General features: G+C 37.4%; 1 protein-coding gene and 1 long non-coding RNA gene across 3 annotated transcripts in view; both read right to left on the bottom strand.

Moving 5' to 3' along the window:
• Positions 1–14,285, bottom strand: part of LOC135109094 (putative neural-cadherin 2) — a 112,709-nt gene extending 98,424 nt beyond the window's left edge. For both annotated transcript variants that reach the window (XR_010272572.1, XM_064020158.1), the window contains exon 1: positions 13,186–14,285. Coding sequence is in view for 1 of the 2 variants with exons in the window: in XM_064020158.1 (XP_063876228.1) it covers positions 13,186–13,234 (49 nt within the window). In the remaining variant the exon portion in view is untranslated. The remainder of the gene's footprint in view (positions 1–13,185) is intronic.
• A 6,056-nt stretch (positions 14,286–20,341) lies between these two features.
• LOC135109097 (uncharacterized) overlaps positions 20,342–22,500 on the bottom strand; it is an 86,193-nt gene continuing 84,034 nt past the window's right edge. Inside the window, exon 2 of the long non-coding RNA XR_010272575.1 lies at positions 20,342–20,670. This is a non-coding gene — a long non-coding RNA (uncharacterized LOC135109097). The remainder of the gene's footprint in view (positions 20,671–22,500) is intronic.

Below are 22,500 nucleotides of genomic sequence, written 5' to 3'. Positions count from 1 at the left end.
GAAATGTTCAGAACTCTCTATCGCTGTTTAGTGTCACCTTCGCCATCCCCGCAACATACTGCAGTCCACATATTACTGGCGCATTTCCAATACTGATACGTGTGGGATCTCAACCCTTAACATTATTACTCGCTATTCCAACGCGCGTCTATAAATCTGTCGCTGCGTCGCCTCGTGCAGCAAGGACTTAGTGTGGCCTGTCAGTCAGCTTGGAGTTGTAATCCTCGAGTAACAAACTTAGAGGTGTCTTCAAACAAAGTGCATCGATTTAGTAAGGAGTAGTATTATTTATTTTAGTTAAATAACTCAACGTAATTTATTGTTATGTATGATTCAATTGATTGTCATTCAGCCTGACGTTAAAAAGTTTGAGCAATAATTCTGAAGTGCCTCGAGACAAAGTGGGCCCATTTAGTGATCCGCGGCATTCATTGATTTAACCATGTGACTCAAACTAGTTCATCGTATAATTTTGATTTATCTGTCATGCAACGGCATTCCACTTCTCGAGTTACAACCTTCAAAGTGATTTAAAGTACACACATTTTAGGCAACTTTGGTATATGGTATATATATATATATATATATATATATATATATATATATATATATATATATATATATATATATATATATATATATATATATATATATATATATATATATATATATATATATATATATATTGCTATAACTGCGTATACATTAGTACATAACTGAAAATCATTATTGTTGCTTATTTATCACAATTAATGGATAAACTTATTATCATGTCCGAACACCCCAAAATTTAATGTCATATTAGTAGATTCTCACTCGATAAAACGCTGGTATTCATTTCTACACGTTCGCACAAAAATCGTTACCGTCACATAGCTGGCATCACCGCAAAAAAAGAAAAAAATCTTACCTTAACGTGATATACCAACTCTTAATAAACACTTAACCAAGCACACCCTTATAATAAACTTATGTATTGTTAGGTCACAGTCGTGGTAAGAAACTGAATAAGCTTTTGTACTCACTCCCATTGTGTTCAGAGTGTTCCTTCAACTTGAAGCCTTCTAATTTGCTAAGAATCTGTCAATTGTCAAGTTTTATGAGGAGACAGCAGATAAGAGAACTTAGAATAGAGAAAACGCGAAACAGAGAGAGTGAAGGTTTCTCGACTTCTAACCACGACTCTATTTACGACTAAAAATATTTATTATTCCGTAGATGACTAAGTAGGCACATACCATTATCGTACCTGAACAACTCTGAATAGAGAGAATGCGCGAAACATTGGGGGTGAGTGCAAGTTTCGCGACTTCTGGACAAGACCCTACGTGCCTGAACTGCTCTAAGAAGAAGAAGAAGAAGAAGAAGAAGAAGAAGAAGAAGAAGAAGAAGAAGAAGAAGAAGAAGAAACGAGGAAGAAGAAGAAGAAGAAGAAAAGAAGAAAAAGAAGAAGAAGAAGAAGAAGAAGAAGAAGAGAGGAAGAAGAAGAAGAAGAGAGGAAGAAGAAAATAGGAAGAAGAAGAAGAAGAAGAAGAAAAGAAAAGAGGAAGAAGAAGAAGAAGAAGAAGAAAAAGAAGAAGAAGAAAATAAAGAAAACATGAAGCCGTGGCATGCATTGTTCTAGCCGGGCATGGGTACTAAAAATCACTCTTACATAACCTCCACCACTTTAAGTACTTCACGCATAACCTTATCCGTATGTGCTTGTTTTTTTTTGTTTTAGCTTACGTACACACACCGTCCCTTTGATGCCTCGCTTTGATGTTGAAGGACCTCGGCCAAGAGAGTATTGAAGAGGCACGCACATCAAGACATGTTACGTTGATTACATTTACCTGTTATTTAGTTCCCTGCTTCATTCACCTTGTTGAGAAATTTCTGTGCCTGAAAAATACGTGTCCGGATCATATATATATATATATATATATATATATATATATATATATATATATATATATATATATATATATATATATATATATATATATATATATATATATATATATATATATATATATATATATATATATATTATTTTATTATTATTATTATTTTTTTTAAGGAGGCACAGAGAAGGCTGCTGACTGATGGATGAATCAGTATGGAATTGAAGTGGAATATATATATATATATATATATATATATATATATATATATATATATATATATATATATATATATATATATATATATATATATATATATATATATATATATATATATATATATATATATATATATATATATATAATTTTTTTTCTGGTAAGTTTAAACACAGTATTGGTGTTGAACTGAGCAACAGTCCATCTTATTGTGCTAAACTTGGATGTTCGAATGAAAGTAATATTAAAAAAAATATATTACTGAAGTGATGATAATGACGATAATGATAGCGTTAATGACAATGAAGGTGTGAACAATTCTATAGTGCGTGTGGCATTTGTCACAATAATGAAAACCAACAATTAATACGGGAAAATGATGTTAATACGTAATAATAGCAACAATAATATAAATAATAGTAATAATAATAATAATAATAATAATAATAATAATAATAATAATAATAATAATAATAATAATAACTGATAATAATGGCAACAATGATAATAATAGCAACAATGATAATAAAAATGTTAGTAATGAGAAACTAAGACAAAAATTTTTTTTTTTTTCTCTCTCTCTCTCTCTCTCTCTCTCTCTCTCTCTCTCTCTCTCTCTCTCTCTCTCTCTCTCTCTCTCTCTTTTAAATGGGAAGAAAAAACAACGCATTCATTTGTCTCTTCCGCTTGATAATAAATTCCGCTCTACTCAAGAACTATCATAACTTCTCTAGACGCCTCCTTCTCCTCCACCTCCTCCTCCTCCTCCTCCTCCTCCTCCTCCTCCTCCTCCTCCTCCTCCTCCTGACATGTTATCACCCTTGTAACGCTGACCTCACTTTTCTTTGTTTGGGACTCATCTATTTTTTTCTTCTCTCCTCCTTGATCGCTTCGAGGGCCAAAGCGACATGGAGGAGGAGCAGGAGCAGGAGGAGGAGGAGGAGTAGGAGGAGGAGGAGGAGGAGTAGGAGGAGGAGGAGTAGGAGGAGGAAGATACGAGGAGGAAAGTGAAAGAGAAAGGCCCCAGGGAAAAGGGTTGTGAGAGGTAGGAGCGTCCACTCTACTCAGCCTAATGGTGTAGTTGATAGAGTGAAAAGTTTTTTTTTTTTTTTTTTGTATTTTCTTCAAGCTATCTATCCTGGGAACTGTTTTGAAGGGGATGGAGAATTTATTTATTTTTTTCCTTTCTTTTCCTTGCTTATCTCGGGGTCTCATTCTTTCTTGTCTTCTGAATTCGTTTTATTTTTCCTCTTGCTGTCTTTCTCCTTTATTGTCTTCTTTCCTTCTTCTTTGCTTCATTCCATTTTTTCTCTGGTTTCGTTGTTTCTGTAGCATTGGTCATTCTCCTTCTTTAGTGATCTCTATTTGACTCTACTTTCCTTTCTTCCTTTTCTGTATTGTTTCTTAGCCTTCGTCTTCCTTGCTTCCTTCTTTATTACTCATTCTTAAGCAATCTTTATTTGACTCTTTAGTAATATTCTTTATTAATCTTTTAAGTAATCTCTTCTTTAGTAATCTCTTTGACCCTTTAATAATCTCTTCTTCAGTAATCTTTTCTTTAGTAATATCTTCTTCAGTACATTCTTCTTTAGTACTGTTTCTTTGAATCTTTATTAATGTTTTCTTTCTTCCTCTTCTGTATTGTTTCCTAGCCTTCTTCTTCCTTACTGCAATTTTATCCCTTCCTCTCTCGTTTTCTCTTGTCTTCTCTCCTTCTTCCGTACTATACTCCTTCCCATTTCTTTTTCTCCTACCTCTCTTGTCTTGTCCACTCCTCTTCTCTCTTCCTTATCCTCCTTTTCTTCTCAACTATTTACCTTCCGTACCATCTCTCACCTCCTTCCCCTCTTCTCTCTTCCTCATTACCACCTTTTTCTTTCTTCCTTTTCTCCCTCTGTATTGTCTCCTCCTTTCCTTCTTCCTTATTACCCTCCTTTTCTCTTCCCCTCATTCTCCCTCCGTGCCATCTATTCTTGGTCTTTCCCTTGCATTACCCCTCCTTTCCTTCCTCCTTCCTCCCCTCCCTTCAAAACGCTTTATTTCCTTCTTCCTGTCGCTGTCTCGTTTTTCTCCCCTTCCTATTCCTTCCAAGTGAGATTTTCTTTCATTTATTTTTCTCGCTCCATCAGATTCTTGCACCCTCCCTCCCTCCCTCTCTCCCTCTCTCTCTCTCTCTCTCTCTCTCTCTCTCTCTCTCTCTCTCTCTCTCTCTCTCTCTCTCTCTCTCTCTCTCTCTCAGCTGCAATATATATTTCAGTTCTGTAAACTTTTGAAAGATAAATTTTGTAATTAGTCTTAAAAACTGTTATGATCCCAAAACTCGATGCAGCAGTGCAATACAATAAGGCTGAGAGTTGCTCTTTTGTTGCCAGAGCGCTGTTACCTTGAGAGAGAGAGACTAATAAAAGTTGCAGGACAGCCAGATAAATTGGAAAGCGGAATGGAACGTAACCCAGATGCAAAGGTTGTAAAAGTTGGCAGCGCAAGCATCATACGTTAAGATTCGCGAAAACTCACTTGTTAAGGGAGCATTGGAGGTTTAAGAGCAAAATATTCTGCCATGATAGTGTGGAGAGGTATAAATATTGCAAAGGGGCTGGGTTAGATACTTCGCCGATGAACGTAATGTATCTGCCTGAATTCTGGCATCTCCGCAACGAGTTTATGTGATAAGAACGTGCAGGCATAAGAAAATAAAGATCGCAAAAGGTCAGTTAACCTACAGGACGAGGGAACTCCTGATTTCTTAAACCTTGCTGCCTATCATCCTGTCATCTTTGTTCAACTCTCCTTAAATGATGTCTGCATTTTCTATGTAAGTCTTTGTTAGATTTGTTCTACTCAATTACAATCCTGTTTTTTTTTTTTAACCCTGCTTTCCCTCTCTCTGTAACCTGATGTAATTACTAAAGAAAAAGTTTGATAATTCCTTAGTGACGACCTAATGCTCTTTGTTCCATATTTGATAAGCTGTTGTCCATGATGTTATTAAATTATATACATGTCATTAAGACATAAGAATACACTTTATCCCTCACTTCATTTCACTTTACACACATTGTATAATAAACCACTCTAACGAGGATACCAGAATCTAATTTACTTTGAGCAAGGTGGAAAGTGAATGTCAAAAATCATTGCCATTTTGCTACCATTTTTATTTTCACGTCAATTAAAATGGGAAATCGCACTAAAACTTTTTTTCTTTTATGAAACTAAAACTGAAATGGGGATACCTGAAAGCTTTGAAGTTAATTTAGCCAGAATGAAATGAACTCCTATACGAGTATCTATATCAAGTACGTAATGTGGACACAGTGCATTAGTTGTGTTTGAGCAACTGACAATCTTGAGAGTACATAGAATCGGATGGAGCAAAAAGAATTGTTATGTACTCGTATGTCTGTCTCTCTCTCTCTCTCTCTCTCTCTCTCTCTCTCTCTCTCTCTCTCTCTCTCTCTCTCTCTCTCTCTCTCTCTCTCTCTCTCCATCTCTCTTGCTTGCTTGCTTGCTTGGACCGTTTACGTGTGCATTAAAACGTCCCTTGCACAATAAGACGTTCTGAGTTGCCGCCAGACTTCCCTCTGAATCTCCGCGGAGCAAAATTAATTCAGACTTGCACGGTCGGACGCTGGAGTCGGGGGAAGCCAGGACGTGGAGACAAGGGCGGGGAAGGTCTGGGTGGAGGAGGTCAGGGCGGGGGATATGAGGGTGGGGAGGCCTCACACTCACCCCGGCACGACCAAGAGTGTGTTAGCAATTATTCCCTTTCTGCTGACTACCGTGAACTCTGACTCTTACGTGCTTTACTTGACTTACTTGACCTTGGCTTATTCTGGCACATCTCCCCCTCCTGTAGTGTCGTGTTGCGATATTTTGTGTTCCGCAGTGCTGGTTTTCTAAGTTTTAATTGTATCGCTGTTTTTTATTTATTTGTTTTTGGTTTGGTTTATGATGTAGGGAAAGGGTGAAAATTTTTTTTTTTCCTTTGTCTGTGTTCCTGTGTGTTTTTCAGTGCGTGTCTATTTCTGTACGTAAAGGTTTATCTGATTTTTATTTTTATTTATTTTTTTTTTTTTTGTGTGTGTGTATGGGTGTGCATGTTTCTTCTAACTCTTGCCTTTGTCTTTGTGAGTTGCTGCTTTGTGTGTTTCTTTTCTACGCGTTTGTGTTTCCCTGCTTGTCTCCTTATCAGTCTGTTTAGCTATATGTTTTTTTTTATTTTTTTAATAATTTTCCAGGCATTGTGTGAAGCGCGCGCGAAACACACACACACACACACACACACACACACACACACACACACACACACACACACACACACACACACACACACACACACACACACACACACACACACACACACAGACACACACAGATGGGATTCGATATGGATTTGACATTATATCCACGCGTTTCAATCTCTCTCTCTCTCTCTCTCTCTCTCTCTCTCTCTCTCTCTCTCTCTCTCTCTCTCTCTCTCTCTCTCTCTCTCTCTCTCTCTCTCTCTCTCTCTCTCTCTCCCTCCCACGTCAGCGATATCGAGTACACCTGATAGATAATGAATGGCACCTCAGCGCTATCTCTTTGACCCGCTGCCAACAAATAGAAACACCGTGCCAGGGCAGCGACTCTTTTCAGACTCACTCGTGGCCCTGCATTCATCCCGGGATTCAATTAGAAGGCAATTTCACCGTTTCATTATCGCCTCAATGGTCTTTCCTTCATTATGTTTTTTTTTCCATGTTCACCTTCGACCTTTCTTTTTTTCGTGCTTCATTACAATTGACTCGTTACCTCCATGTATAAACTGCTCTGAAAAATACAACTTTTGCTAATTGAAAGTTGTGAGTGTAGAAGTTCAAAGGTAAATGGGTGTATCCTTAGACTTTAAAGTACGAGGGAATGATAAGATAAAAAGTATTAGTAGACAAAAGAACATGTTGAAAGTCGTGTATATGAAAATCCTAAGTTTAAGAGGTACTAAACACTGGATTATCTTCTCCGTGTAATGTTTTTTTATCTAATTATTTTTCAAGGGGAGAAGCACGGCAAATTAGCGAGTTATTTCTTTTCCTTTTTTGTGTCCGTGGTCAACCTGCACGCACAGAACACTAAAACTATAAGAAAAAATATACCTAACCAGAGTATTAGGACAAAATAAATAAATGACCGTGAAAGAGAAACAAAAGGCAAGATTCTTAAAAGGAGGGATTAGAGGTTAAGCCAATATCGAATGGCGAACGTCTAGTCTCGGTAGGAAGGAAGATTGAGGAAGCGAGAGAGAATGGTGGCCGGACGCACTGGGAACAGAAAGCGAGGGAAATACTTCACGGGTTGGATCAGGAAGGGATGGAGGAAGTCAGAACGCGTCGAGAACTCGTGTCATCAACCGAAGTGGAGATTTAGAGGAAAGGAAGAAGGAGATAAGAGGTGTCCCATTTCCTTCTCACATCCTCGTTTTTCAGTCTCTTCATCAGCACAGTAGTGTTGTATATTGCCATGCCAAGCTGTGTCTCTGTCTTTGCCAGTGGCTTTGTGTGTATGTGTGTGTGTGTGTGTGTGTGTGTGTGTGTGTGTGTGTGTGTGTGTGTGTGTGTGTGTGTGTGTGTGTGTGCGCGCGCGCGCGTGTGTGCGCGCGTTTGCGCGTGTGTGCGCGCGCGCGCGCGTTGTGTGTCTGGCTGTCTGTCTTTGTCAATCCCTCTATCTCCCCCCTATTCTCCCCCCATTCTCTCTCTCTCTCTCTCTCTCTCTCTCTCTCTCTCTCTCTCTCTCTCTCTCTCTCTCTCTCTCTCTCTCTCTCTCTCTCTCTCTCTCTTTCTCTCTCTCATGTCATTGATATCACTTCCTTCAGGGAAGTTGTACAAACAAGTAAATCTTTCTTTGACTGCTGTAAGCTACATGTATAACATTTACAAGAGTGACTCCAATCAGTGACATCAATCCCATTTCACCAAGGAGAGGGACATGAAGCATTCCTGGCCTTTACGTTAATCCGTTTATGGCAAATTCCTGGAAAATCATATCCGAAGATCAAAAAAAAAATTGTCACCTTTAAGGTATCTGATTAATTAATTTCACAGCATGATATTTTGAAGTATTACGTAGATTTGTAAGATAAAAAAATATAATACAGACTCTTGATAATCCTAAGTTGTTACAAGCAAAATAACCGATAGTCATTACACGATAGGTACTACTCAACAGTTTCCATTGCTGCTTTGATTACATACTCATTTTGTTTTGTGGCATCGCCTTCTGTGGAATATATATATATATATATATATATATATATATATATATATATATATATATATATATATATATATATATATATATATATATATATATATATATATATATATATATATATCAGAAATCAGGCGTTCTGTGGCTTCCCTGCATGAACTGTTTACTTCCTGAAAGGTTCGACGTCTACGACAATAGAGCAGTTAGAAAGGAAACTTGAGATGAAGTTACAGAGAGGATAGAAGCCGTAGGAGGGTAGTTTGGAAATCAAAGCTTTGCGCCAGACTCTATCAAAAGCTTTTGATATGTCTAAGGCAGCAACAAAAGTTTCACCAAAATTTCTAAAAGAGGATGACCAAGACTCAGTAAGGAAAGCCAGATCACCAGTAGAGCGGAGTCCACGGAACCCATACTGGCGATCAGATAGAAGGTTGTGAAGTGATAGATGTTTAAGAATCTTCCTGTTGAGGACAGATTCAAAAACTTTAGAGAGGTAGGAAATTAAAGCAATAGGACGGTAGTCCGAGCGATTAGAACGGTTTTTAGGAACAGACTGAATGTAGGCAAACTTCCAGCAAAAAGGAAAGCCAGATGTTGACAAATAGAGTTGAAAGAGTTTGACTAGGCAAGGTGCAAGCACGGAGGCGCAGTTTCGGAGAACAATAGTAGGGACCCCATCAGGTCCATAAGCCTTTCGACTGTTTAGGCCAGCGAGGGCATGGAAAACATCATTGCGAAGAATTTTAATAGGTAGCATGAAGTAGTCAGAAGGTGGAGGAGTGGGAGGAACAAGCCCAGAATCGTCCAAGGTAGAGTTTTTAGCGAAGGTTTGAGGGAAGGATCCAGTTTTAGAGATATATGTGACAGCAGTGCCATCTGGTTGAAATACAGGAGGAAAAGAATTTGGAGCAAAGTTATTGGAGATATTTTTGGCTAGGTGCCAGAAGTCACGAGGGTTGTTAGATCTTGAAAGATTTTGAGACTTTCTATTAGTGAAGGAGTTTTTGGCTAGTTGGAGAATAGGGTACCAGGCAGAAATATAAAGTGCATAAGATTCTGGTGATGGAAGGCTGAAGTACCTTTTGTGGGCCACCTCTCTATCATGTATAGCACGAGAACAGGCTGTGTTAAACCAAGGTTTGGATGGTTTAGGTCGGGAAAAAGAGTGAGGAATGTACGCCTACATGCCAGACACTATCACCTCTGTTATGCGCTCGGCACACAAAGACGGGTCTCTGACACGGAAGCAGTAGTCATTCCAAGGAAAATCAGCAAAATACCTCCTCAGGTCCCCCCAACCAGCAGAGGCAAAACACCAGAGGTACCTTCGCTTAGGGGGATCCTGAGGAGGGATTGCAGCGATAGGACAAGATACAGATATGAGATTGTGATCGGAGGAACCCAATGGAGAAGGCCGGGTAACAGGATAACCAGAAGGATTAGAGGTTAGGAAAAGGTCAAGAATGTTGAGCGTACCTCCAAGACGGTCAGGAATACGAGTGGGGTGTTGCACCAATTGCTCTAGGTCATGGAGGAAAGCAAAGTTGAAGGCTAGTTCACCAGGATGGCCAGTGAAGGGAGAGGAAAGCCAAAGCTGGTGATAAACATTGAAGTCTTCAAGAATGGAGATCTCCGCAAAAGAGAAGAGAGTCAGAATGTGCTCCACTTTGGAAGTTAAGCAGTCAACGAATTTCTTATAGTCAGAGGAGTTAGGAGAGAGGTATACAGCACAGATAAATTTAGTTTGAGAGTGACTCTGTAGTCGTAGCCAGATGGTGGAAAACTCGGAAGATTCAAGAGCGTGGGCACGAGAGCAGGTTAAGTCATTGCGCACATAAACGCAACATCCAGCCTTGGATAGAAAATGAGGATAGAGAAAGTAGGAGGGAACAGAAAAGGGGCTACTGTCATTTGCCTCAGACACCTGTGTTTGATTGAGGAAAAGAAGATGAGGTTTAGAAGAGGAGAGGTGGTGTTCTACAGATTGAAAATTAGATCTAAGACCGCGAATGTTGCAGAAGTTAATGAAGAAAAGTTGAGGTGGTTGTCAAAACACTTAGGGTCGATACTAGAAGAGTAGTCCGAAGTGGGAACATCTGTGGTCCCCTCCTTAGATGGAAACTCCGACGTTGGGAGATATATATATATATATATATATATATATATATATATATATATATATATATATATATATATATATATATATATATATATATATATATAACACACACACACACACACACACAGAGAGAGAGAGAGAGAGAGAGAGAGAGAGAGAGAGAGAGAGAGAGAGAGAGAGAGAGAGAGAGAGAGAGAGAGAGAGAGAGAGCACTCCAACGCATGCATGATGTTACTTCGTACATTTTTAAGTGCGTCAAAAAGAAAAGAAAAATGTCTGAAAAATGTTGTTACACCATCGAAACAGTCTTCGGTCTATCTTTTTGACATTGTGAATTTTGTAAACCGAGGGTTGAGGCCCCCAGCTTACAAAGCGGCTGATCTTTTTTGTTAACTTTGGCTGCGTTTATGTTTGATATTGCAGGGCCATGAAATATTGCAATCACGTTATTGTATTAACAAATACTCGACATATTTCTTATGTATAATGTTATAAAAGAAGTAAAGAAGCTGCACTCGTCAGTCTGGCAGCTGGAGGCGGTAATGCAGCTGCACGGCTTTCAGGCCTCTTACTCCCAAGGCTGGAATCCTTCCTTTGGCAGTCAGTGATGTGGCTTCTTGTCAAGGGAAGCACCATGGCGAGTGTGGTAATACCTTTACCAGCCATGCGCTGACTGCCTCGCCAGAATAGTACAGACAGATAGTACAGGCGAGCCAAGCCGTGAAGAACAAAAATATCTAATATGAACGAAGCCATGGGAACTAAAAATGTGTAATTAGGATTCTACAAAAATTGTCACGAAAAATATATGCCCCATACAGATTGCCTGATGTAGGATTTACATAGGGACAGAATACACGAGGCCCTGGAGGGCTGTGTGAGCTGGGGCTGGAGAACGAGGGCAGGCCAGGCAAGAAGTGAGACGAAAATAAGAAAAAGGTTTGTTGAACATATCGAAACCGGAACAATAAAAAGAGACAGACACCAGGGGAAAACTGGTAAAGGCCTTTGTCCTAACGTAATATATTAAGTAATGCAATATATATATATATATATATATATATATATATATATATATATATATATATATATATATATATATATATATATATATATATATATATATATATATATATATATATATATATATATATATATATATATATATATATATATATATATATATATATAGGCCTTTGTCCTAACGTAATATATTAAGTAATGCAATATATATATATATATATATATATATATATATATATATATATATATATATATATATATATATATATATATATATATATATATATATATATATATATATATATATATATATATATATATATATATATATATATATATATATTGCATTACTTAATATATTACGTTAGGACAAAGGCCTTTACCAGTTTTCCCCTGGTGTATATATATATATATATATATATATATATATATATATATATATATATATATATATATATATATATATATATATATATATATATATATATATATATATATATATATATATATATATATATATATATATATATATATATATATATATATATATATATATATATATATATATATATATATATATATATATATATATATATATATATATATATATGTATATATATATATATTTGTATACACGATTAGTTTGACAGTTGACAAGTGATCTTTGCTTTAAGACAATTCAATATGCGGTGAATAAAAAAATAAAAAAAAATAACAATAATTTTAGCGTAATTTGTATAAAATTGTCTTCCGGCGACTTTATCTGGTTCGTGCAGCAAATTCTATAAAGGAAGCTGACCACTGCAAGAGAAACTCGCACTGAATGGTCAGCAAATGATGACTAAAGCGAAGAGATTTGTGACTCAAGGGTGCGGGCCTGGTGAGGGAGGGGATTGGAGCAGGATGCGTTGAATTTGTTATTGATTTAATTTGCATTTCTATGAGTGTAAAGTTGTCGGAACATCTGTTAAAAGGAGAATGTGATTCTGAAAACTTTGCCGAACTCTCGATAAAGTTGATGCAAGAAAAATACTGCGGTGCTAAAGAGTGACAGCCAATAATTGATGTCACCAGCGGCAGGGAGTGGGCGCCGTGCCTCCCCGGGGTGTTGTTTCTGTGCACGGCGCGGAAAATGTATCCGACGACCACCTGCTGTTGATGGCCTCTCTCCTGAAGCTGATGTTACTATATGAAATTATTATCATATGGCTGAATAAGTTTTAGGAAAAAAATTTTGAAGAGTTGTGTAATATTTTTATCCAGGGACAGAATTTTTGCCCCGATATACTCAATTTACCGAAGCAATCAGGATAAAACATAGAGTGAAATATTCAACGCTTTATATACGGTTTATCTCTGATGGAATAAAAGAAATGTAACGTACATGAATACTAGATGAAGGTCTTCATCATGAAGATCAACACAACAAAAACTTGGGAAGTATGTACAAGTATGCTATATCTACAAACTTATGTCGTATTCACCTGTACTGAAACTAAACGATAAAAACTAATAAACTTCTCTAGTAATTAAAAAAAAAAAAACTTTTACGACATTAATGCTGTGAAAATGAAAATCCAAAGCTAAAAAGATAGTCGGCAGTGCGATGATAACTGTCAGGAAGTAATGACATAAAAATATTAAGAGAAAGTAAATGAGAATGAAATTTAGAATGATTTTATCGTTACTCACCCATCCACGTGCTGTTGGTGATGATTTGAAGTATCCTGGCGGGGTCCATGGCGGGGGACAAAGAATCAAGGCAGTGAAGCAAGAGAGGAGATACCGTCGGAAGGAGGAAGGGATAACAGGAGGGAGGTTGGAGGTGGAAAGGTGAAAGTTGCGTGTAGGAGGATATATGCTGGCGAAGTGGGATATGTTTGAAAGTATTGGTGGTCGTTAGGATGGAAGAAACAAGATGGAGGGAACAGCAATGCTAAAACTCCTTGAGAACTTGTAACAAAGCAGGCGTCAGGGAAGGAAAGGCAGTGATTGGATAGAACAGGGATTTGTTAACAGGGCGTTGAAGGTCAGGATAAAACACAACGAGAGGAAATGAAAGGTATGACGTTCTAATCTAGGTAAAGAAATTTTTGTTTATTAGAGAAAATTGGAAAAAAAGTTTAGGATAAGAGTATGAGGCAGGATGGATAAAAAACAAGTGAGGTTTAGAATAATACAAAATAAGAGAAAAAATGTTAGGAAATGGTGTAGGAAAATGGTCAAAGTAAGAAATGTTTGTAACGAAAAGAGAATGATAAGGGATGATAATGGGACAAGGAAGGTAGCAGGATGTGAGCGAACGAGAGAAAGGTCCAGGTAAGAAGATTCAAGGTAGAGACAATTCTATTTGTTAGGAGGTAAAGAAGTTGGGAAGGAAGGGCAGAAAGATAGGTAAGGATGAAGAGGAGGAAAATAATAGGATGCCAGCGTGTTGCGGAAGGATGAGGGGCGGCGTCTTTGGCAGGGAAGGTAACGCAGCAACTTAAAATTGCTTACGTTGGTAGCCTCCCTGACCCAGCGCCTCAATTCCCTCGCTTCACTTAGCTTCACGATCCACGTCAGCCTGGGAGGTTTATAGTCTGGCTTCCCTCGTCGTGAATTCAGTGTTCTTCCTTCACCCCGTTTCGGTGGGTCTTATCAAGGTCACTGTGCCACCGAGTGACAACTCCGAAACCGTGCTGGAATAGTTATGCTTTTTTGCTCTGGTCTTCAGGTCTTTCCCTTCACCAAACGGCCCGGGGTCTAGAATATTTGCTGTTTTTCTAGTATGTGTTCAGATTTTTTTTTTTTCCTGGTTGTGTGGAAAGGGTGACAATGATTGTATAATTTGTAGTTTTCTGTTTGAGGTAAGCAACGCAGGACCATAATAATTTTTGTGTCTATATGAAATATTATATCATGATATACCACGTATCTACAGGTTAATACTCGAGTTTGAAAAAAAGGCAGATTCGAAAGAAATTGTTAAGTAATTATATGTTACCTTTCCAAGTAGGGAAAATGTGTGAAAAAGAGTAATTATGCTCATTTTTCTTTTAGGAAAGGAAAATGTCTAGCTCTTTTTAGTAAAGATGCTTGTTTTTTCTTATAGAAGTAAAGATGCCTACTTTCTTTCTTATGAAATAGTAAATTCCTGGTTTATATTTACGAGAGCATAAAGGTGCTCGGTTTTTCCTTCTATAAAGATCATATTATTTCTTGTAAGAGAGTAAAGACGCCTTTTTTTTTACTTAATGTACATAAAGATGCATTTGCCTAGTTTTTGTCTGTAAGTGTGAAGATGCCTACTTTTTCTTGTAAGTGTAAAGATGTCTGTTTATCCTGTAAATACGAAGATCCTGTTTTTCGTTACTAGTTAGAAGATGTTTTCTAAGAGACTAAAAGTTTTCTTCTTCAGAGTAAAGATGTTTTTTATATATTCATTTCTAGGAGAGAGAATAAAGGTGTTTTTATTTTATGATGAGTAAGGATGCCTTTTTTCTTCTAATAAGAGAGTAAAATGCCTGAATTATATATATATATATATATATATATATATATATATATATATATATATATATATATATATATATATATATATATATATATATATATATATATATATATATATATATATATAAGCAAGGAAAGAATATAACAAAACATTTTGCACTTAAAAACTACGATGACCTTAAACTCTCGAATACCTGATGCGTAAAAAAAATAAATAAATAAATAAATGGGGGAAATAGAGGTTTCCATAGAATAATTAGATCATGAAATTGAAATTCCGTATTGCCATCGTGACTTTTTTTGTCCCTTAACGCACTTGTTGCCTCCCACTTGGGCTGACTATTCTCGCCAAGTGCACCTGTCTCAGCGCTTTAACGCGAGCTCAGCGTCCCCCGGCAGGTGGAAGCAAGGTACTCCCGTGGTATTGTTTTCCCGCTTCATTGTTCCGATATTGTTATTGGCCCCTCCGCCGATAGCTGGTGTTGTTGTTGTTGTTGCTTTGTCTGGTTATCTGTTGTTGTTGTTGTTGTATTTCTAATTTTTTTTATTTTCTTTAGAAACTGCGATTTTGTTTTAGGAGTTTTTCATTACTGCAACAGTCATCAACACACACACACACACACACACACACACACACACACACACACACACACACACACACACACACACACACACACACACACACACACACACACACACACACACACACACACACACACTTCCTTTCCTTTCTAGTTTCCCTTTTGTTGCCTTTATACGTGCTTTAGATCACACGTAAGCACTATCACACGGCCTCTTTCTAAGCGTGTCCAGCCCTTGCCTCTTTTCTCAGTGCCGTGACCCTCCTCCATATCCATTTACCGTCTCATTTTTCCCCTACCTACTTTTAACATTTTTTTCTGCCTCAGCGTACTCGTATTTCCTTCTTTCCTCTTTCTCTTGATCTTCTGACCCACATTCGCGGATGTTTATTTTTTTTCAATACACTGTTTCGTTATATATATATATATATATATATATATATATATATATATATATATATATATATATATATATATATATATATATATATATATATATATATATATATATATATATATATATGTTTATTTATTTATTTATTTATTTTATTGAGGGACACCGGCCAAGGGCCACAAAAAACCCAATAAAAAAAAGCCCACTGAGATACCGGTCCCCGAATTGAAGGCTAAGTGTCTTGAAACCTCCCTCTAGAAGGATTTCAAGTCATAGAAAGGTGGAAATACAGAAGTAAGCAGGGAGTTCCAGAGTTTACCAGAGAAAGGGATGAATGATTGAGAATACTGGTTAACTCTTACATTAGATAGGTGGACAGAATATGGGTGGAAGAAAGAAGAAAGTCTCGTGCAACGAGGTCGCGGGAGGAGGAGAGGCATGCAGTTTGCAAGATGAGAAGCGCAGTTAGCATGAAAATAGCGGTAGAAAATAGCAAGAGATCCAACATTCAGTTAAAGGAGAGGAGTTGATGAGACGAAAAGCTTTTGATTCCACCCTGTCCAAAAGAGCGGTACGAGTGGAAGCCCCCGACATGTGAAGCTTAATAATCCATACATGGACGGATAAGGCCCTTGTACAGAGTTAGCAGCCGGGGGTGGGGGGGAGAAAAACTGGAGGAGACGTCTCAGAACACCTAACTTCATAGAAGCTGTTTTAGCTAGAGATGAGATGTGAAGTTTCCAGTTTAGATTATAAGAAAAGGACAGACCGAGGATGTTCAGTGTAGAAGAGGGGGACAGTTGAGTATCATTGAAGAAGAGGGGATAGTTGTCTGGAAGGTTGTGTCGAGGTGATAGATGGAGGAATTGAATTTTTAAGATATTGAACAATACCAAGTTTACTCTGCCCCAATCAGAAATTTTAGAGATCAGAATTCAGGCATTCTGTGGCTTCCCTGCGTGAACTGTTTACTTCCTGAAGGGTTGGAAGTCTAGGGAAAGACTTGAAAAGTGCAGGGTAGTATCATTAGCGTAGAAGTGGATAGGACAAGAAGTTTGGTTTAGAAGATCATTGATGAATAATAGAAAGAGAGTGGGTGAAAGGACAGAACCTTGAGGAACACCAATGTTAATAGATTTAGAAAAAGAACAGTGACCGTCTACCACAGCACCAATAGAAAGGTCAGAAAGGAAACTTGAGATAAAGTTACAGAGAGAAGGATAGAAGCCGTAGGAGGGTAGTTTGGAAATTAAAGCTTTGTGCCACTCTTATCAAAAGCTTTTGATATATCCAAGGCAACAGCGGAAGTTTCACCAAAATCTCTAAAATACGTGGCATGTGTTAGCTTTGTCTGTGGAACAGCTTCTAGTATTGCATTGTTTATCGTGTGATTTAGTTGTTTATTCTCACATTTATTTATCTTTTTACTTATTTATCTATCTTAAGGGAGATGCGATGAACCTGTTACTCACTGTTCACACGACGCCCCCTAACTTAGCAATTAAAGGTCTGGACGCTCAAAGTCTTGCGTGGTACCTCAACATCATAGCCCTGGCGTGACTGTGTGTCAACAGAAGCCTCATTTAGCTACATTCGTTAGAGCAATCTTATTCATTTGCAGGCCGTGGGCGGGTATGGGGAGTGTCGATCGGTGTGCAAACAAGCTTAGTGGATTTAACATTGAGCTTTTCTCATGTATGACCAGGGAATAGACTGAATATTGACGTTATTATTTTAGATCAATCAAGAATGAATACTTATTCGCCTTGTTAGCTAGCAAAATTAAGTATGTAAAATGTATAAAATTTATATTAAAAGAATGGCCTTTCTGCTTGATCTTTTATTGAACGAATTAATAATTCCAAATAATATAACAAATGTGAAAAATGATTGCAATGCAAAAAAAAAAAAAAAAGTTTGGCCACAGTGTACTTCGTTAGTGACTTGCTTAATAACATATATTTGTTTCCATTTGAATAATGAACACATGAATTTGTATTTGTAGCACGAAAACATACACGGCATCGAGAAATACATACTAAAGTAGGTGCCGGCGGTTTTAAGATCTTGCAATTTTCAAATCTAATTTAAAGACTGGTGCTCACGAAAAAAAAAAAAAAGTACTGAAAAGAAACTGGTAGAAATGTTTGAAAAACAACCTCATTTTAGCAGAGTGTTAGTGAAAGAGGACAAGACTCTGTAACACTTGGGGTCCCTTTCCTGATCGGTACGGTACGGTCGGTGTTATTCGTCAGAAAGAACAGCCGTAAATCAGAGAAAACAGTCTCATGCTTTTAGTTTTCTAAATATTAAATACAGTGTTTCGCTGTGCTTACTTTGACATGATAATACGTCAGTGGCCAAATTCATCCGTCATAGAACACACACACACACACACACACACACACACACACACACACACACACACACACACACACACACACACACACACACACACACACACACACACACACACACACACACACACACACACAGTAGTCTGAGTTCCCCGTGCCATTCATCTTGAGCGTGACCTGCACTTACTGCAAACCTCGGGTAAAATATAACGAAACAGGTCATTTACTACTCAAGGCGGGCAGACATCAACGTGTAAACTTTTCTAGATCACAAGCAAGAACAGCCACTGAAGTTGGTGATGTCAGATTTACGTGGCGTGGCCTTTATTTTCTTATTACGATTTATCACTCATTGTGCAAGAAGATCGTAACTTTCTCTACTTTGTGTCAGTGTTAAATTGGACAACGCACGCTGCCCGCCAAGTTGGTTCAAGAATAAAATTGGGAGACATAGTTAGGTGGTGAAGCGTTTTGTCCAACATGCACCTCTTAATTTCAGGAATATTTCTCGAATCTTGCTTGATTTCAAATGTTTTAAGTTACCTGTGCGTGTTAGTAATTAGTTGTAGCTCTCCTGTGAGTGTTTAGTAATAAAGCATGATGAGTAACGCAGTAGCATGCAGGTTCACCGTTGTGAGAGAAAAGGCTGGCCTAGACGTTATGGAGGGAACCTGTCTGCTTACAGTCGTTCAGTTTCCTTCTAGCCAGTCTGTTACTGTTGCAAAGGGTGGCCATTGATCTTGGTTTCTTAGGTTTGTTCTGTGCTAGTATGTGACACCAGTACCTTCTCTATTTAGACACTAAGTTCGAAACTTCTCTGAAACTACAGAGTAACTTTCGCCATTTGCTATAACATTGCGTGAGTTTGTTGTAAGGATACCTAACTCTTCCATTCTCGGAACAATAGTCGATGACTGTACTCCTTTTCCTTTTATTTTATGTACGTTGTCTTAGTTTATCGTATTGAAAATAAAGAAGATAATATGTGGCACCCAGTTTGATATACGAGTACAGTACAGTGCATTGCCTGACTGCTTTCCTGTTCATGTTTCGGACTCTTTGTGAATATCTAAGATGCACGTGTTTCATAAAGTACAAGAATGTTTCATATCTTACTGGTTGGACAGACAGGTGTTTCATGATTACAAAAGAATATACTGAAGCAAGATTTCATATTTGTGGAAAAAGATTCAGAATAGTTAATGATAAAAAAGAGAGACCAAACATCTATCCTCGCCAAGCATTGTGTTGAAAATGAGTGCGACAAACAAAAATAACAAGTAGTTAATCAATAATGTAAGATAAATATTGATAACACAAAAGCTTACATCCGGACAGGGTCTTGGGCCACTCGCACCGCGCCGCACAGTAGGGAGACAATAGTTTTTCTTTTTTTTTTTTTTTTTTTTTTAGCGGAAACAATGGAATGGAACCTTTACAAGTGAAAAGCTGTGCGCATTTTAAAGTAAGAATGCATCGCAATACCAGAAAGCAACACAGGGTACGCGATGAACATCATGCCGCCGCTGTACGTTATAACTTAGCGCCAAGTTACTATTAAAACTGTCACATGAAAAGTTTGCGTATATATATATATATATATATATATATATATATATATATATATATATATATATATATATATATATATATATATATATATATATATATATATATATATATATATATATATATATATATATATATAATTTTTTTTTTTTAAGTTATTTGATAAATTACGTTAGTTGTTTTTCCTTTCATAAACACCAGAGTTTTAGATCAGAATGAATGTTATAGCCACTTCTGGAGAAGAATAAAATGAAATCGACCAGGGGAGGTCCATGAATCAAAGTGATTAATAGTCGCTTGGAGGAAGGCAAATGAGCAGTTTCAGCACGTGAGATACGCCCGTGAAGATATCGTTAAGCCATTCAGCGCCGCGAGTTAAGATCTCTTTTCATGCAAACCAAGTGGAAAAAAAAAAATGGAAAGATGATAGAATTTTAAGAATACTTCAGAAATATGTTTCATGCCTGTATTGTAGACTTTTTAGACAGGAAATTATTTCACAAGATTTGTAGTAACAAAAGGAGAAGAATAGACATCATCTTTCGCTAGAATCACTGATATGAGCAGAGGCCTGCGGTCCACGCCACTCACAGCAACAAGAGTGACAGGACGTGGTAATCTCGATGACCCGAGATCGACGAGTCCTGCCAGAAGCTGGCCGTTGTCAAAGTTATCGTCGTGTAGCCGATGAACATCCATGTACTTCTTGTCAACCCTGTCTGCGACTGTGGTTGCATCAGGGAGATGTATGGGGAAGATGTGAGCCTCTGGAGACGCGTCACTAAATAAGATAAATAAATAAATATCTTCCCTGCGCCATTACGAGGACTCCACTAACAAAGTCTCCATAAATGGAAGAGTCGACCATCTAATCCTCCAAGAATCAGGAGCATTGTAGAAGAATCGCTGTAGGCCAGGAACTAAAAAAAAAAAGACATAAAAAAGTTAAAAGAAAAAAATGCTTATTCAAAATTGCTACTACAGTAAACAATAATGAATATAATAACGTCAGTCGATCAGACACAGCAAGGCTACTTTCCCATTAAAAAAAAAAATGAAATAGAAATTTATTAACGGTGATGATGCGGAGAGTAGTTAATTCCTGCCACAAGAAGGAATATAAGAATTTCTTAACCACAACAGCTATGTTCCACTATGTGCTGGTTTGGGACTCCAGTCTTGTTATGTCTCCAAGATTTAAGTAATATTTTAGCAGGTCTTGATTTCATTTTTTTTTTCCTTTTTTTTTTTTCAGAAAGATTGACTTGGTTCTCTGGAAACTTAGTCCTTTTTTAGTCTCAGTTCTCAAAACAAAATAAGCTCGCGTAATGTTGAACACTTCCTTCTATCACAAGAACTATTTCAAAAGGTTGTTTTTTCCTCTGAAAGTGAAGAAGTATTCTCAAACTACATCAAAAATCATGAAAAATATTGAAAACCCCTATAAAATGCCAATACCTGATCAATGTAATCGAGATTAGGCGCCCAAAAAGTTTAATAATCAGAGCTTTACTCTCTCTCTCTCTCTCTCTCTCTCTCTCTCTCTCTCTCTCTCTCTCTCTCTCTCTCTCTCTCTCTCTCTCTCTCTCTCTCTCTCTCTCTCAGAACCTCACTTATCCGTATCACCTATATATTTATCCTCCTCTTGCTGAACATTAAAAAATTACCTTCTGGTCGTCCATTACGCTGCAGTCTTTTCTCTCTATAAATAATGCGGCGATGGATGGTATGAAGGGAATAAAAGCCGAGACTGACGCAAAAACAAACAACATCCGTCTTCTGTGATAAGACTCAAGGGTCTTCTCGTGCACAAAAAGAAAACTCCATCGTGTAACAGAAAGAGCAGGAAGAGGAGCAGAAAACATCATCAGCGAGACTAAGTCGGAAATAACGCAAACACGTCCTGAACAGAAAGTCTCAAACCAGCGTTATAAATAGTTTCCGAGCGACCATCAAACTTTCACCTCTGGATAACTAGTGGCATTCATATATTTATCCTCGCCTTGCCAAGCCATCGATGCTCCTCAGGAAGAGTGAAGAATTGCAGTTCTCTTCCAGATCGCGCAAGGTATCCATTCTTACCATGGCCATGAACTCCGTGATATAAACTTTATTATTTTCTTCGCAGCAAGACAATGGCTCGAATTATGAAAGTCTATATATTTTTTCCTTTTTTCCCGTCTTTACCTTTAATCTTTATCGCTCTCGCATAACTGGGAGGTGTTTTTATTTTTATTTTTACTCCTCCTCCTCCTCCTTCTCCTTTTCCTTTTTCCTTTTCCTCTCTTTTCCTTTTTCATTTTCTCCTCCTCCTCCTTCTCCTCCTATAATATTAAGAGTATATGAGAAAGAAATGGGATATCATAAAATCTTATTTAATCAGGTCTTTAAATCAGCTTCATATAATTTTATTTCATGGGAGACTGATTACTAATAAGATCAAGAAATAGAAGATATATGTATATTTATTTTTTACCAAGACTATTACTGAGCTTTTGTGGCACAGCTGAATTTGCTTCCACTGTGTTCGTCGTGTTCCCTCAGTCTTGAGTCTCGTGATCATCCTGCTGGCTCTCAGTTGCCAGGCTTTGTTAAGAAGATCGTGTGCAAA

The sequence above is a fragment of the Scylla paramamosain genome, chromosome 18 (assembly GCF_035594125.1).
Source record: "Scylla paramamosain isolate STU-SP2022 chromosome 18, ASM3559412v1, whole genome shotgun sequence".
Taxonomy (NCBI): Eukaryota; Metazoa; Arthropoda; class Malacostraca; order Decapoda; family Portunidae; genus Scylla; species Scylla paramamosain.
Note: the sequence above shows the minus strand (reverse complement) of the source record. Positions and strands in the feature narration are given on the sequence as shown.